This window comes from Saccopteryx leptura, chromosome 5 (assembly GCF_036850995.1).
Source record: "Saccopteryx leptura isolate mSacLep1 chromosome 5, mSacLep1_pri_phased_curated, whole genome shotgun sequence".
Lineage (NCBI taxonomy): Eukaryota > Metazoa > Chordata > Mammalia > Chiroptera > Emballonuridae > Saccopteryx > Saccopteryx leptura.
The window spans coordinates 159682624-159698356 of record NC_089507.1 but is presented as its reverse complement, the minus strand read 5'-3'; the positions used below and the strand labels follow the sequence as shown (position 1 = coordinate 159698356).

The 15733-nt window shown below is 36.8% G+C and overlaps 1 protein-coding gene and 1 pseudogene across 5 annotated transcripts in view; one reads left to right on the top strand and one right to left on the bottom strand.

Annotated features, from left to right (window-relative positions):
* The window catches only part of ATAD2B (ATPase family AAA domain containing 2B), a 160683-nt gene that overhangs the window by 80023 nt on the left and 64927 nt on the right, over positions 1 to 15733 (top strand). For all 5 annotated transcript variants that reach the window (XM_066386307.1, XM_066386306.1, XM_066386304.1 and 2 more), the window contains exons 15-17: positions 4682 to 4772; positions 10254 to 10565; positions 13338 to 13473. In XM_066386307.1, the coding sequence (XP_066242404.1) occupies positions 4682 to 4772; positions 10254 to 10565; positions 13338 to 13473 (539 nt within the window). The remainder of the gene's footprint in view (positions 1 to 4681; positions 4773 to 10253; positions 10566 to 13337; positions 13474 to 15733) is intronic.
* LOC136405632 (large ribosomal subunit protein mL65 pseudogene) lies at positions 14269 to 15648 on the bottom strand (annotated as a pseudogene).

The following is a 15733-nucleotide window of genomic DNA, read 5'->3' as shown; positions in this document are numbered from 1 at the left end:
TTTCAGGTTTCTATATAAAATGCTTGCTTTATATACATATATGTGAAAGACTTAGTTATTAAGACAGTATAGAAGACTATGGGGAAATGACAGCAGTGGCTCCATGATGTAGAGCAGTTAACACCTCAATTTTTAAAAATTTTTTTTATTTTTATTTATTTATTTATTTATTTATTTATTTATTCATTCAGTTTTAGAGAGGAGAGAGAGAGAGGGAGAGAGACAGAGAGGGAGAGAGAGGAGAGAGAGAAGGAAGGGAGGAGCAGGAAGCATCAACCCCCATATGTGCCTTGACCAGGCAAGCCCAGGGTTTCGAACTGGCAACCTCAGCATTTCCAGGTCGACGCTTTATCCACTGCGCCACCACAGGTCAGGCTAAAAATTTTTTTTTTTTTAATTTTTTTACAGGGACAGAGAGAGAGTCAGATAGAGGGATAGATAGGGACAGACAGACAGGAACAGAGAGAGATGAGAAGCATCAATCATCAGTTTTTCATTGAGCGTTGCAACACCTTAGTTGTTCATTCATGGCTTTCTCATATGTGCCATGACCGCGGGCCTTCAGCAGACTGAGTAACCCCCCACTTGAGCCAGTGACCTTTGGTCTAAGCTAGTGAGCTTTTTGCTCAAGCCAGATGAGCCCGCACTCAAGCTGGCATCCCCGGGGTCTCGAACCTGGGTCCTTCTGCATCCCAGTCCAACGTTCTATCCACTGTGCCACCGCCTGGTCAGGCAACACCTCAATTTGACATCAGTTTGCACAGCCACTAGTAGTTCTCTCGCTTTTGGACTGACAATCCAATTTATAGGACTTAATTTGGCACCAGGTTTCCATAGCTTTGTCAGGACAGGGAAGATAACACATACAGTAACATTTTCATTGTCCAAGTGCCGCTTCCAGGGCTGTACCAATGCCTAGAGGTATGCTTAGTTGTAGAAGTCGAAGCTGAAGTGGTTTTGGTCTACTTCAGCACGGGAGAACAGCAATGGCCTTATTTGAGATCTTACAACAGTCAAGCATATCTTTTAGGCTTTCCCAGTATATGGGGACTGTGCTTAGTTCTAAGAGTCTTCATTTCAGTACAGGAAGCCATTACCTTGATTTCCCAGTTGTCTTCTATCTTGTTTATTCGTGTAGGCCTCAGGGTCTATAAGCCAATCATATTTCTCATAGTTAAGAGGTTTAACAATAAATAAGGTCTAAAATAGCATTGTCCAATTAAATTTTCTGTGATGATGGAAATGTTCTTTATTTTCATTGTCCATTGAACAATGTCCAATATGACAGCCACTAGCCAAATGTGGCTGTTGGGCACTTGAAATGTCATTAGTGTGACTAAGGAACTGAATTTTAAGTTTTATTGAATGAAAAAATTTAAATAGCATCATATAACTGGTAGCTTACTGTATCGTACAGCATGGATCTTGAACATAGTTTTCCATATTAATTTTAACTATGTTTTAAGGGAGCTGTGCTGTGACTCCTAAACCTAAGGTCATTTTTCTGTCTTGGGTCTGTTGAAAAGAGCTGGACTGGCTGTTCACCTTTTTTCCTTAGCTGATATTTAAGGTTATGAGACTAGATGAGATCCCCAAGTCCTTTGTTTTAAGAGCAGTCAGTGAATATGAGGAAAATGGGGAGACTGGGATTCTGGAAGCCTTGTTAAGAAGGTACATTAAGTGATGACAGATTTAAATCAGTAATTTAAATCAGGTGACAAAGAAAATTAGCTGTGCAGGAATTTAGCATTATGTGAGTAATTGGTAAACTGATGGGAGCAATTTCAATTAGTTGTAAGTGCAAAAAAGCTTGCCTGGAGTATGATTAATTTAAGGGAGATTAAGAGAGGAGGAATTAGAGGCAGTGAATGGAGATATGTTTTCACGGTTTTGCTGTTAAAGGAAGCAGAGAATTGAGGTGATAGATTTTGAGGGAACAGGAGGCAAGAGGTGTTTTGTAACTTTTAAGATTGGGAGGAGTACCCAGTAGAGAAGGAAATTTTGGTGATGAAATTGAAAAAGAATTACCAGAGTGTCCCTAATTGGAATGAGGGGGAATAGGATTTAGTGAGTAGTGAGAATGGCTTTGGATAGGAATTGGATATTTCATCTGTAATAATAGGGGGACGGCAATATTGTAGGTGCACATGCTGGCAGGTGGACAGATTTGGTGTGGGTTGTCTTTGGAAGTTTTCTTCTGATTGCTTCAGTCAGTGACTTGGAAAGCAAGATCTGAATGAGAAGCTGAGTGTGAAGACAGACTGAACTAGTCTGCTAGGAGATAGGCCTGATGAGTGACTAGGGAGGGATTAAGGTCAGTCGTAAGAATCTATTTGGGTCATTAATTTAAAGTGATACCAGTCAGTGTTTCATATTAGTCCCTTAGTTTGGGCAATGGAATATTGTGACTCTTCCTATATGACCAAGTAAAAGTAAAAAAGAAAAAAAAAAGAGAAAGTAATAGTAAGTGTTGGTTCCAAATTTTAGTAATGTTAACTATATATTAGCATAAAATATCAAATATCTTCTTTATACAGTATTATCATTAACACTATGATTATTGTTATACATGTTATGTGTATGTTTATGTATTCTGAAAAATGAGTGCTTGAATTTGCCTTTACCTCTCAGTAGAGGAGGCTACTTTTCTATTAGGGGAAGACATATGACATATTCTTCTATATGCAATATAGAATAAGGTATGTAATGAAATGGGGTTTTTTTGTTTGTTTTTTTACAGAGACAGAGTCAGAGAGAGGGATAGACAGGGACAGACAGACAGGAATGGAGAGATGAGAAGCATCAATCATTAGTTTTTCGTTGCGTGTTGCAACACCTTTGTTGTTCATTGATTGCTTTCTCATATGTGCCTTGACCGCGGGCTTTCAGCAGACTGAGGAACCCCTTGCTTGAGCCAGTGACCTTGGGCTCAAGCTGGAGAGCTTTTGCTCAAACCAGATGAGCCCGCGCTCAAGCTGGCGACCTCGGGGTCTTGAACCTGGGTCTTCCGCATCCCAGTTCGACTCTCTATCCACTGCGCCCACCGCCTGGTCAGGGCGAGATGTTTCTTGATTTAAATAATTTTTTCTTTATTTTATTTCTTGTCTTTATGATTGATTATATAGAGAAAGAGCAAGGCACTTAAATATCTTAAAGACCTGACAATAACTTTGACTTTACATAATTAATTTAATTTCTCTGCACCTTATTTCGTGAATGAAGAGATAAGAACAGATCTTTTTTGGGATTTCTTCTGGCTTAAAAAATTTTTTTTATGTGTTTCTGGTTTTCTAAGGGTCTTGTGTAAGTTGCCTGTACTGTTAATATACTCTATATAATAGATTATTTTTTGAGAGAGAGAGAGGCAGGAAGGGAAAGAGAGAGGATGAGGGGGTGGAGAGAGGGAAGGAGAGTGAGAAGCATCAACTCATAGTTGTTTTTACTTTAGTTGTGCATTGATTACTTCTCGTAAGTACCTTGCCTGGGAAATCAGACCTCGGGCTCAAGCTAGTCACTTACTCCCATGTGCCACTAGTCAGGTTTCTTCACCTCTCAGAATATTCAGTGTCTTAGTTTGTGAAACAGAGATAAGATCTCTGTTATACATCTCACAGAGTTATTATGAGAATCAGAATTATGTGGATGCCAGGGTGTTAGAAGTCTTTAAATTCTTTAAAAATAAATAAATTCTTTTTTTTCATTTTAATTTATTAATTTTAATGTGGTGACATTGATAAATCAGGGTACATATGTTCAGAGAAAACATCTCCAGATTATTTTGACATTTGATTATGTTGCATATCCCTCAACTACAGTCAAATTGTCTTCCGTCACCGTCTATCTGGTTTTCTTTGTGCCCCTCCCCTCCCCGTACCTCCCCTCTCCTCCCCCCCCCCCCCCCCCGTTACCATTACATTCTTGTCCATGTCTCTGAGTCTCATTTTTATGTCCCACCCATGTATGGATTCATATAGTTCTTAGTTTTTTCTGATTTACTTATTTCACTCCGTATATTGTTATCAAGGTCCATCCATGTTATTGTAAATGATCCGATGTCATCATTTCTTATGGCTGAGTAGTATTCCGTAGTATATATGTACCAAAGCTTTTTAATCCACTTGTCCACTGACGGACACTTGGGCTGTTTCCAGATCTTCGCTATTGTGAACAATGCTGCCATAAACATGGGGGCGCATTTCTCCTTTTGAAACAGTTCTATGGTGTTCTTAGGGTATATTCCTAAAAATGGGATAGGTGGGTCAAAAGGCAGTTTGATTTTTAATTTTTTGAGGAATCTCCATACTGTTTTCCACAGTGGCTGCACCAGTCTGCATTCCCACCAGCAGTGCAGGAGGGTTCCCTTTTCTCCACATCCTCGCCAGCACTATTTTGTGTTGTTTTGTTGATGATCGCCATTCTGACTGGTGTGAGGTGATACCTCATTGTAGTTTTAATTTGCATTTCTCTAATGATTAGTGATGTTGAGCATTTTTTCATATGCCTATTGGCCAGCTGTAAATTCTTTAAAAATAAAAACTCATTTGCTTTTCTGAGGTATGGTTAGTCCATATATTTGTTCCAGCAAATACATTTGAGAAGTTGATATATTTTATTGTACTTTTTTTGTAAAGACAAGAAATTTATTGACTTGTGTTTTTTTTGTTTGTTTTGCTTTGTTAAGGCAAGAAAACACATACTACAGATTCATACCAGAGACTGGAATCCAAAATTGTCAGATGCTTTTTTAGGTGAATTGGCTGAAAAATGTGTTGGTGAGTGCTACTGTTTTAACTCTTTGATTGTCATTGTTTGTTCCTCTCAGCTTTCCTTTCCCCTTATGTTTGGAATGTGAATGAATATAGTTATGAATTCTATCTTTGTGCAATAGATGGCTATACCTTTAAATGTAAAAATTATTTTAAACATTGCACTTAAAATTTAAACACTTCTATGTTAGGATTTTAGCTGCCATTAGGTGACTTACTAACAAAGCTCAGTAGTAATATTACTTTCATTGAGTGCTGGATTTCCATAATGTTACTATAGTGTTTCCTTTTAGGAAATGTCCCTTTCAGAAATTTTACTAAAAAAAGTATGTAACTATAAACTTGAGAGATAAAGGTTCATGTCAAAGGCAGGATTTTTAGTCTTTCCCTTTGCAGATTACATGATGGACTCACCTTCATGAAGTTGAGTGAGAGGAGTCTTCAAAGAACATACTTAATGGCATCTGCTAGTATTTCCCCAAATATAAAACTTTCCAATTTAATGTTAAGTTTTTAACAGAATGGAAGATCTCCCCACAGAGTAAATGAAAACTACTTTCCTAAAAGGATGTGGTGAGAATATTTTGTGTATATAAATGACTATACAAAGGAGATGGAATTTAGGGGTTTGGGTTCTAATCAGGTCTGAAATAAAATACGTATTTAAGCAATCACGTATACACATAGGTATTTTTCCTTCATTCTTTTCCTGTCTTAAGTCTATTTTCCTCTAATTTTTCTCAAAAATATAAAAGATCTCTCTTCATGAACTTTTAAAATATTATGAAGAAATTCCTAAAAATAAGTCCACTAAACATCAGCAGCCTATTGGGAGAACTTTAAAGTTACCAAAACCAAAAGAACAACTAGTTACAAAAAAACCATTGTGATCCACCATCAAATACTAATTAAAAGTTAAATAGAACATTAGTCCATTCAGTTAGCTACATCCGAATTATCCTCTTCATCCACAGGGACCTCCATCTCCGAAGCAGCATCTCAGCTTTTGAACCTCAAAGAACTCGACATCTTCTGGTGAGGAGAAAACGTAAATCTCTCCAGCACTACTCCAGTTTAAGCTTTGCCTGGTATCAGAGAGCATGCGCCAAACCTATTTCATGTACATTTGGCTTGACCTTCGCAAAGCCCTGTGCTGCTTTATTGGAAAGGGTGGTATTTGGTGCAGAATCCAGTCTTTTCCCATTTTGAAATTGGACCCCTTTTATTTCCTGCTATTTTTATGATATTGTATTTGAGTACAGCTCAGACTGGGGAATCTTTGTAGATTCTTCTGTGAATTTATCACAGAATGATCCTAAACTGAAAAAACCAGAAGTCTTCAAATAATTTTGGAAACTCCCTAAAACATAGGTATTTAAAAATTACTTTCTATTACCCTATCTACTATGTGAAATATATACTCTTAATTCTTCATCCTAAATTAGAATCTTAGTTTCCTTTTTTATTTCCAAAGACCACTGCTACCATTTTCCCAAGTGATATATTTTTAGCTTTTAGTCAGTTTCTTAAGTTAAAAATTAACACATAATTTTTTATAGGACTGAAAAACTTCTCTTGCCTTTTTTTGGGTGGTGGTTTAGAATCTACACACACACACACACCATTTTCTTCTTGGAAAAAGACATAAAATCCCATTATAAATGTTTTTGCCTGTGACATTTATTTCATTAAAAAAACCAGTTTATTTAAAAAAAATCAAAGGCAGATCTTCAAACAGGAATGAAATAGTAATTACTTTTAAATTCATTATGAGCTTACCACTTTATGTATCACAGACATGTTTTAACAAGTATGTGTTCAGTTCAGGCCTAACAAAGAGTATGCAGTCTTGTTGAACAGCAGCAAAGATAGCTGACCTCTTCTTAGAGGTTATGGATTTGGTAACTTTGGTAAAAGTTGTGAAATAAATTCACAAGTACTTGAAGGTGTTTGCATGCATAGTAGGTGTGATTTTTAAGTAGTATTAAAATAATTTCGGTATCCAGAACACATACACAAATAGTAGGAGCTTAGTGTTAATAAGAAGTTGAAACTGAGTCATATTTCTCTATTCATTTTCAGTAAGAGGTCCAAAACAAAGTATACCTTTGAGGCATCTGTCTTGTGAGCCTTCATTCATTATGTTTGATGTTTTACTTAAAAATAACTTATAAAATTTTATTATTGCCTATTTGTCTGTAACCTCCTTGGATAGATTAATGAGACAAATTTCCATCTTAATAGCTATATTCAAAAGTGCTTTTTCTTTGGTAAATAGATATTTGGGTTCATCAGAGTTTTAGAATTGTAATGGTAGAATTAGTATGGTTATGGAATTTATATGATAAAGATGTTGAATTTTTCCCTTAACATCAACTTTTAATTTTCAAAAGGCTATAGTATATTTTCATTATTTCTAGCATGTTTATATCATCTATTTTTCTAAACCAGGACTCTTTTGAGAGTGAAAACATATGCTCTTAATTATGACAAGACAAGAGGCCTAAACCGGGGCACTTGGTCACCCAAAATGTAACCTGTTTAGCTATAGTTTTGCTGTACTTTTAATTCTGTTTTAGAGTCTTATAATGGAAGTATATTATTAATTTAGTAGTTACTAATTTTTTTGTATTTACCAGAATCACTTGTAAAGCTTACTCAAAATACACATTTATAATATTAAACCACAAGAGATTCTGATTTACTAAGTTTGTTGGTAATATGTTTTTGTTTCAGTTTTATGGTTTATTGAGATGAGTAGTCAAGGTTGTGCACCACAGACAAAAACTAATAATTCTCATTCACGAGGAAATGTAAAGAAGATAAATCCTATCTTTTACAGTCTATTGTTTATGATAATTCTTGTGAAAATTTTCTTCTTTAAATGCTATTATTGCTAAGCTTTTAAATTATTTTTAATAAATTAAGAAAGTGAACAATACATTACTCTTATGTATATTGTTAACATTATTATGTAAACATAAATGTTATGGGCAACATTTACTACATAGAATACCTTTTAGTGGCTTTTTTTTTGTTTTGCATTGTTTCTGAGTTCTTTTTCTTTTTTAACTTAGATATTGCACTCAAAATTAGGATCATATTATATATATAGTATGTTCACTGTGTATATACTTTTAAAGAAGGAAAAGAAATGTGGTAGTTTATATTGTTAAAAGATAGTTTATTCTTTACTTTCTCTGAAATAGATTATTTCATTAAGTATTTATAACTGAGCTGGTGTTCTACAGTTAGTATGTTGAACTAATTTAACAGATTTGTATGGCACAGGAAAAGATAATTTTATTTTCAGGGTTATTCACAGAGAAATGGAAAATAAAATGAGAATAATGGTAAATTTTGTTATTTTGCAGAATTATTTGGGAGATTAATTGCTGTCATGGGACAATTTTAATTCTTAATATTATAGTTTTCTGAATTAAATTCTTACCAGTCATAATAAGTTTTCTTCTAACTCTGAGTAAATGTTTCTTTAAGAATGCAGTACTTTCTATGTTTTTCATAATTTTATTAAAGTTGTTACACAATGATTAAGTTACTTTAATAATAAAATTATTTAGATTTCTTAGAAGAAAAGCAGAGCTCAGTGGATATAATTTTTCTACTTTTTTTGGTAGTATATAGTAACCTAACAGATATCTTCCCAAACTGTAAACTTGGAGTTATTCTTTTCTCTTTCCATTCATTCTTTCACTCAAGAAGTATTAATTGGATATCTACTGAATGCCAGGCATCATTCTCTGTATTTGAGAATCATTAGTGATCAAAACAAAATACCCCTACTTTCACAGAGCTCACATTCTGATTGGGGAAGGCAGACAGTAAATATAATAGGTAATTGAGTAGGTGGTGAGTACTATGAGAAAAAGAAAGCAGGGTAAAGAGGATTTTTCTGTTATTTGTAGGACTTGATTAACAAGATCATTTGCCCTACTAATAATAGGGATATAGTTCATTGTAGATGTGTGAATCACTTGCAGTTTGATTTGTATAGGTTTACCCCTTAATGTTCTTTTTCTACCATAGTCTAGAGCTATTTCTTCTCTCCTTATAGTTTTTCTGTCTAATAACCATTTTTATTTCAGTACTTGTGTTCAATGAGATCATTGTGAGAAATAAAAAGATAACTAACCTGATGCCACTCTTGGAAGAGTTTAGGGACTAATGTTCTATAACTAGTTCGAGTGGTTCCCCCTGCTGGCATAATTGATAAAGGTGGCCAAACGCAAATTTAATTGCTAATATAAAAAAGTTTGAGTTTTATTTCTTTTTGTGGTAAAGACCTAACAGTTCCTGTACTTTTGTATGTATTTGTTGGTCAAGTGAATGAAATGACTTAAAAGCACTGGGAGGTTGATCTGTTGTTTAACTATTATAATAATTTAAATATGTGTAATGACTAATATCCTTGTTGATATATCCCTTAGAACTAGACTACCAGTCATTTTAAACTTAAAAAAAAAAGAGATGAAGTTATGTGAAAAATTAATGGATTCTTATTCTCTTTAATACCTTTGTAACTATCAGTGATGATTACAACTTTAAAATAAAATTTTGGGGGTAATTAGATATTATGAGTTGTACTCAAAGTTCTAGCAGAATAGCTCTGTTTTTGAACTTTCTGCTTATATACTACTTTGTACTATATTATATATGTTTGGACATTAGTGATATTGGAGAATGGATAGGTAAATGTAATGTCATAAAGACTAAAGTAATGATTGAGAATATTGGTGAAGAATTGAGATGAAACTTTTTTTTTTAATTTTTGAAAGAAAAGTTGTACATTATAATCAGTGGTATTGGTAGAAAATACATGACTTGGCCCTGGCCGGTTGGCTCAGTGGTAGAGCGTCGGCCTGGCGTGCAGAAGTCCTGGGTTTGATTCCTGGCCAGGGCACACAGGAGAAGCGCCCATTTGCTTCTCCACCCCTCCCCCTCACCTTCCTCTCTGTCTCTCTCTTCCCCTCCCGCAGCCGAGGCTCCATTGGAGCAAAGATGGCCCGGGCGCTGGGGATGGCTCCTTGGCCTCTGCCCCAGGCGCTAGAGTGGCTCTGGTCGCGGCAGAGCGATGCCCCGGAGGGGCAGAGCATCGCCCCCTGGTGGGCAGAGTGTCGCCCCTGGTGGGCGTGCCGGGTGGATCCCGGTCGGGCGCATGTGGGAGTCTGTCTGACTGTCTCTCTCCGTTTCCAGCTTCAGAAAAATACAAAAAAAAAAAAAATACATGACTTGTTTTAATATTATTAGTTCATGAGTTTGTTAATTAAAATATTCAAAACATTTTTAGCTTTGATGAATAAACACTTTTATTAGGTGATTTTAAATGATCAGATTTAATTTTGCTGATAAAATTATAAATGATTATTGCTCTTGTATTATTTCCTTAGGTAAAGATGTGTTCAGTTGCAAAACATAATTGGTAGTTAAAAGAATGACCTTTGTTGTCCTTTTCCTTTTGTGCATTAGGGTATTGTGGAGCTGATATCAAGGCCCTGTGTACTGAAGCTGCCCTGATCGCCCTGCGGAGACGTTACCCCCAGATCTATGCTAGCAGCCATAAACTACAGCTAGACGTTTCCTCAATAGTGCTCAATGCCCAAGACTTTTATCATGCAATGCAGAATATTGTGCCTGCTTCCCAGCGTGCTGTCATGTCTTCAGGGCATGCACTATCCCCCATCATAAGGCCACTGCTAGAAAGAAGCTTCAACAACATCCTAGCAGTCTTGCAAAAAGTGTTTCCTCATGCAGAAATTAGCCAGAGTGACAAAAAAGAAGGTACTATAAATTATTTTTCATACTGTTAAAATGAAACAAGCATAGTCATAAATAAATTTTGAGTTTTCTCATAAGCTTATTCATATTTTTTATATTTGTCATGAATATTGAAAATGTCTTTTTTATTCACGTCTATTCCAGGCCTGTCCTGTTGCCTAGCATATGGTAGTTGCCTAGTGAATGTTTGTTTAAAAATAAAAAGAGAATGTTTTTTTATTTGCTCTTGGGACATTTTATTGTCTTGATGTTGACTATAATAATAAAATGACATATTTATTTTATTATTGTGAAGCCCTTACATAAATTGTCATTTATTAATCCTCGTTATAATCTTGTGGGATAGGTAGTCTTATTTTATAAAAGAGAACATTGGGAGATGAAGGTATTCACTTATATAGGTAATCACTCATTGAGTTCTAGGGCTTATGCAAACCCAGAGATCTTGATTCCAGAGCCCATGTTCTTAACTGTGGTGCTATAAAGTCTCTCTGGAGTCTACTCATCAAAAATATATTTTGTTATTACTGGCAGGGCAGTCTACAGGTTGCTGTGCTAAGGGAGTATACATTTTTAGTGAGGGTGTAAGTTAGAACCTGGTTGGAAAAGGTCTTGAATTCTAGCCTCAAGATTGTAGTTCAGAACTTAGGAAAAAACAGAAAACTACCTTTAAAGACACCACATTTACAGGAAGACTAGTAAAAACCATCAATAGTCAATGGATTTTGCTGTCTAAATCAAATTTTCAGAAACTTAATTTTTTAAGGATGGATGCTCATGAAATACATGGTTTACTCAATTTATTAACTTGGTCAAATAGGGAAGGGAATATTTTATTATTTTGAGCCAAGTACTCTGCCATAAATTGAACATTTCTTTTTCTTTTTTTAGTTTTTCTTTATTGATTTTATGGGGAGGAGGGAGAGGGAGGAAATGAGAAGTAAGTTTTTCATTCTAGCTTTTCTTTCATTTTTTTTTTTTAAATTACGTAAGAGGAAGGGAGGTAAAGAGACAGACTCCCACATGCTCCCAAACTAGGATCCACCCAGTAAGCCCCCTATGGGGTGATGCTCTGCCTATGTTAGGCTGTTGCTCTGTTGCTTGGCAACTGAGCTATTTTTAGTGCCTGGGGCAGAGGCCACCAGCGCCTGGGGCTAACTTACTGGAACCAGTCGAGCCATGGCTGTGGGAAGGGAAGTGAAGCAAATGGTTGCTTTCTTGTGTGCCCTGACTGGGAATCAAACCTGGAACATCCATATCGTGGGCCAAAAACTCTTATCAACTGAGCCAACTGGCCAGGGCCAGCATTGGTTTTTATTGAATAAATTGATGACTTGTTAGGTGTGGGTGAAGTACAGGTATTAATATTTCAGATTGTAGTCCAGGTGAATTTTTAAGTATTGTACTTTTGATAGGGATTTCAGTTTGTTAGTCCATTGAATAGTAACTTAAGACCCATATAAAGAAACTAGTGTTACTTGAATGAATAACTCCTTTCTCAACTAGTCTACGTTTTCCTTAAGAATGTGTACCATGTGAAAAAATAAGGGTCAGTTTGTTTCTTGTTATTGCCTTTTTTTTTTTTTTTTTTTTTTTTACAGAGAGAGGGATAGACAGAGACAGAAACGGAGAGATGAGAAGCATCAATCTTTAGTTTTTTGTTGCGCATTGCGACACCTTAGTTGTTCATTGATTGCTCTCTCCTATGTGCCTTGACCGCGGGCCTTCAGCAGACCCAGTAACCCCTTGTTCGAGCCAGCGACCCTGGGTCCAAGCTGGTGAACTTTTGCTCAAACCAGATGAGCCGCGATCAAGCTGGCGACCTTGGGATCTCGAACCTGGGTTTTCAGCATCCCAATCTGATGCTCTATCCATTGCGCCACCACCCAGTCAGGCATTGTTATTGCTTTTGTAAGAACTGGACATAACTCAAGTGCACTATTTTGGGGGGGATTTCTCCTCTTCTTTTGTTTGGGGCATGTTTCTTTGTTTTGGCTGCCTCTCGGTATTTGTTTCTGGGTATTAGGTAGATCTGCTATATCTCTCACTCTTGGTAGGGTGACCCAGTAAGTGTTCTCTGGCTCAGTGGCGCAGTCTCCTTGATCAATCTGAGCTAGGTGTTCCAGGAATGTCCCTTGTGTGGATTATGTGAGCTTTCCTGTCGTAACTGAGTCTTGATTACTATTGGCCTGGCTGTGGATGGGGTTGACCCTCAGGCTGGCTTACTGTGAGGATTGACCCTGGCCACAGTGTAGAACTGCTGTGCAGGTGTTGACCACATGAAGCAGAATTCATTCCACTGGGATTTGGTGCTTGCTGAGATCTCGCTTTGCAGTACGTCACTTGTGGAGCTAATTGGGTTGTGCTCTGAAGTGGTGTAAAGCCAGCCACTGGGTGTTGGTTCTGGGTCAGGTGCCTTATTAATCATACCAGATATCTTCAATGAAATGTACTGGTTTTGGTCAAAATTAACTTACAGATTTTTAATAAGTAGATGGGTATTTTATGAGAGGGCCTTTTCCAATTTTCTTATAGTTTAAGAAGTTTCCCAAATTATATCTTATAATATTTAAGTATTCTGTAAAAGTGAAAGAATTACATTTATTTCAGTTTTATATTATTTAAAACGTTGGGTTTGTCAGTTTGCCTGTGTTATTTGATAGATAACTTAATAATATCATTTGATTTTTAAATGCTTTTTAAGAGTTTTTGTAGCACACGAATATTAAATGACTTTATAAGCTTCTATCTGTGTGATTATTTGTTTTTGAACAGATATAGCTACTCTAATTTTAGATGATAGTGAAGATGAGAATGCTTTATCAATTTTTGAGACCAGTTGTCACTCAGGATCACCAAAGAAACAGTCATCAGCTGCTGCTGTGCATAAATCCTACCTTCATTTTACAATGTAAGTAACATATCAAATTTCTTCCCATTTAGCATGAATTTTACTACTTTATAGTTAGAATTATGGTATAGTTTTACTTATGGTTTATACCTTGAGCATTTTGATTTTCTGTTGCTGGTGTACAATTCTGGAACCCTTACTGTGTATAATTTTTCATGTGGTAATAAATTGGTTAATTGGTGAACTATAAAGTGTTTATTCCTAAACTGATTGTGTGATTTTTATTTAAACCAGGGTGAAAGAAAAAGTTATCTTTAGAAAATCAACTCATATCCCCTATTTTATTGCTTTTTATTTGAACTAAAATGAACAGAAGGGAAATATATATTTGCCATGGTCTACAGTAATTTAATTTGTAATAAATATCAGATGATAATTTAGGGACTCTGTCAGTACTAAAGAGATTTTGAATTAGAAATTGCTTAGTAATTAAACAAATAACTTTTTGATTCTCCAAAATTCCATTAGTTTACACTTTTCCTAATTTAGATTTTATGGTTTTTCTATTTACATTTCCCTTTATCTCTATTAAAGAAGCTTTTGCTGTGCACTTTAACAGGTAAACAGTTTTAGTGCTAATCTAATTTTAAATTAAGGGACCAAATAGTTTTCAAATACTAATAGCATTATCACTTGAATTTACATAATTATCATGAAAGTTAAAAGACCATAATGCTCCAGTCAGGTAGATTTAATTGCACTTTTATTCAAAGATGTTGAGTTGTATGTACTTTTAAGTAGTTTTTCTTTTGACATATCTTGAACAAAATTTCTTTCTCACCATTAAAATTCTTTTTATTGTTGCTTCAATAAAATGTAAGAGTTCCCAAAGTCCTGAGTCCAGTGTTTCTTCTTAGTTTTCCAGCAGCGCGGTGATTTTTCTTATTTTGGTCTATGCAGTAGAAAGTGAACTCTCTGAAACAGAACATCATTGTTAAAACCTTTCAAATCATATCCTCGATAGTTTCATAAAGGGGCTTATTTTGTGTACCCCAACATACATTTTTACGAATGTTATTTTGATAAGCCTGTGCAATCAGCGCCAAAGTATTTGACTGGTAGCAGAAAAAGGAAAAGTTCTCCATCTGCGATCACGCTCTGAGAAACCAGAGGCCAAGTAACATCTGCTTCACTCCAGAATCCTTGATTTGTAGCTTGTGCGCTCCAGTCGAAGCAAAAATGCTTGCAGTAGCATTATCTCTAAAAACAACTTCTATCTGATCAGCAGTTTTGTTTCAATAGCCTTTTCCTTTTTAATTTTGTAAGGTAATAGGTGAAACTGGATGAACATAACAGTATGGATCTGTTGTCTTTGAGTCAATAAATATGGTATTTTCATACTGTCTTTTGAATGATGGAAGTTTGTCTGGCTTACAGTTTATAATGGGGATTTCTATAGGTACAGAATAATCCAGTGGCACAAACTCGGAGTTGTTTAGGTATTCATATCTGGTTGTGTGGTTTATCATTTATTTGGTAACTCAAAGCATCAACTCGACATTTCCAGTGACTGCGAGGTATAATTTCTTCACTTCACCATCAGTAAAAGCGAACGCGGCATTTACAATGGGGGGGGGGGGGGGCGGTGGCCAGAAGTGGGTTGTTAGTGCTGTGCTGACCCAAGAGGGCGCCCACCAGCTGGTCCGGGATGAGCGAGGCAGCGGCCTCCTGCTTGGGATAGATGGGCGCATGCTCCTTGCACGGCAGATAGAAGTGTTCCTGTAGGAGGCGGTTGTTGTAGGAGGCGGTTGTGGGCGGGTGCGGCGTGGGCGTGGGCGTGGGTGCCGGCGCTGTCGCTGGCACAGCGGGCGGTGGCGACAGGCCAGACAGGATCACGTGTGGTTTTGGTGAAGCCCTGGTACCAGCTGTCGGCGTTCAGGGCCACGGTCTCCTGGCAAACCACGTACTTTGTGAACTGCATCTTGGTGAAGATTCCTATCTTCTCGTCCACGGATTGGACGGCGTGTACCGTCTGCAGCCACCGTTCCACGCGCTGCCAGTGTGCAGCCTTGCTTTTGGCAGACGGGGAGGCCACGTTAGGGGGGTAGTGCTCCACAGGGACCGTTGCGACATCTGCGCTGGTGATGCCTGGAGTCCTGATGGCGGCCTCGGCCGTGGTGTGCAGTGACCGCCCTGGACCGCGGGCTTCAGCCGCCTCCATATGGCCGCCGCCATCTTTGTCCGTGGTTATTTTGAACAAATTTTAAGTCTTCCACTTGAAGTTTTTTTCCATGTAGATTTTGGTAAAGTGTTAATTTGA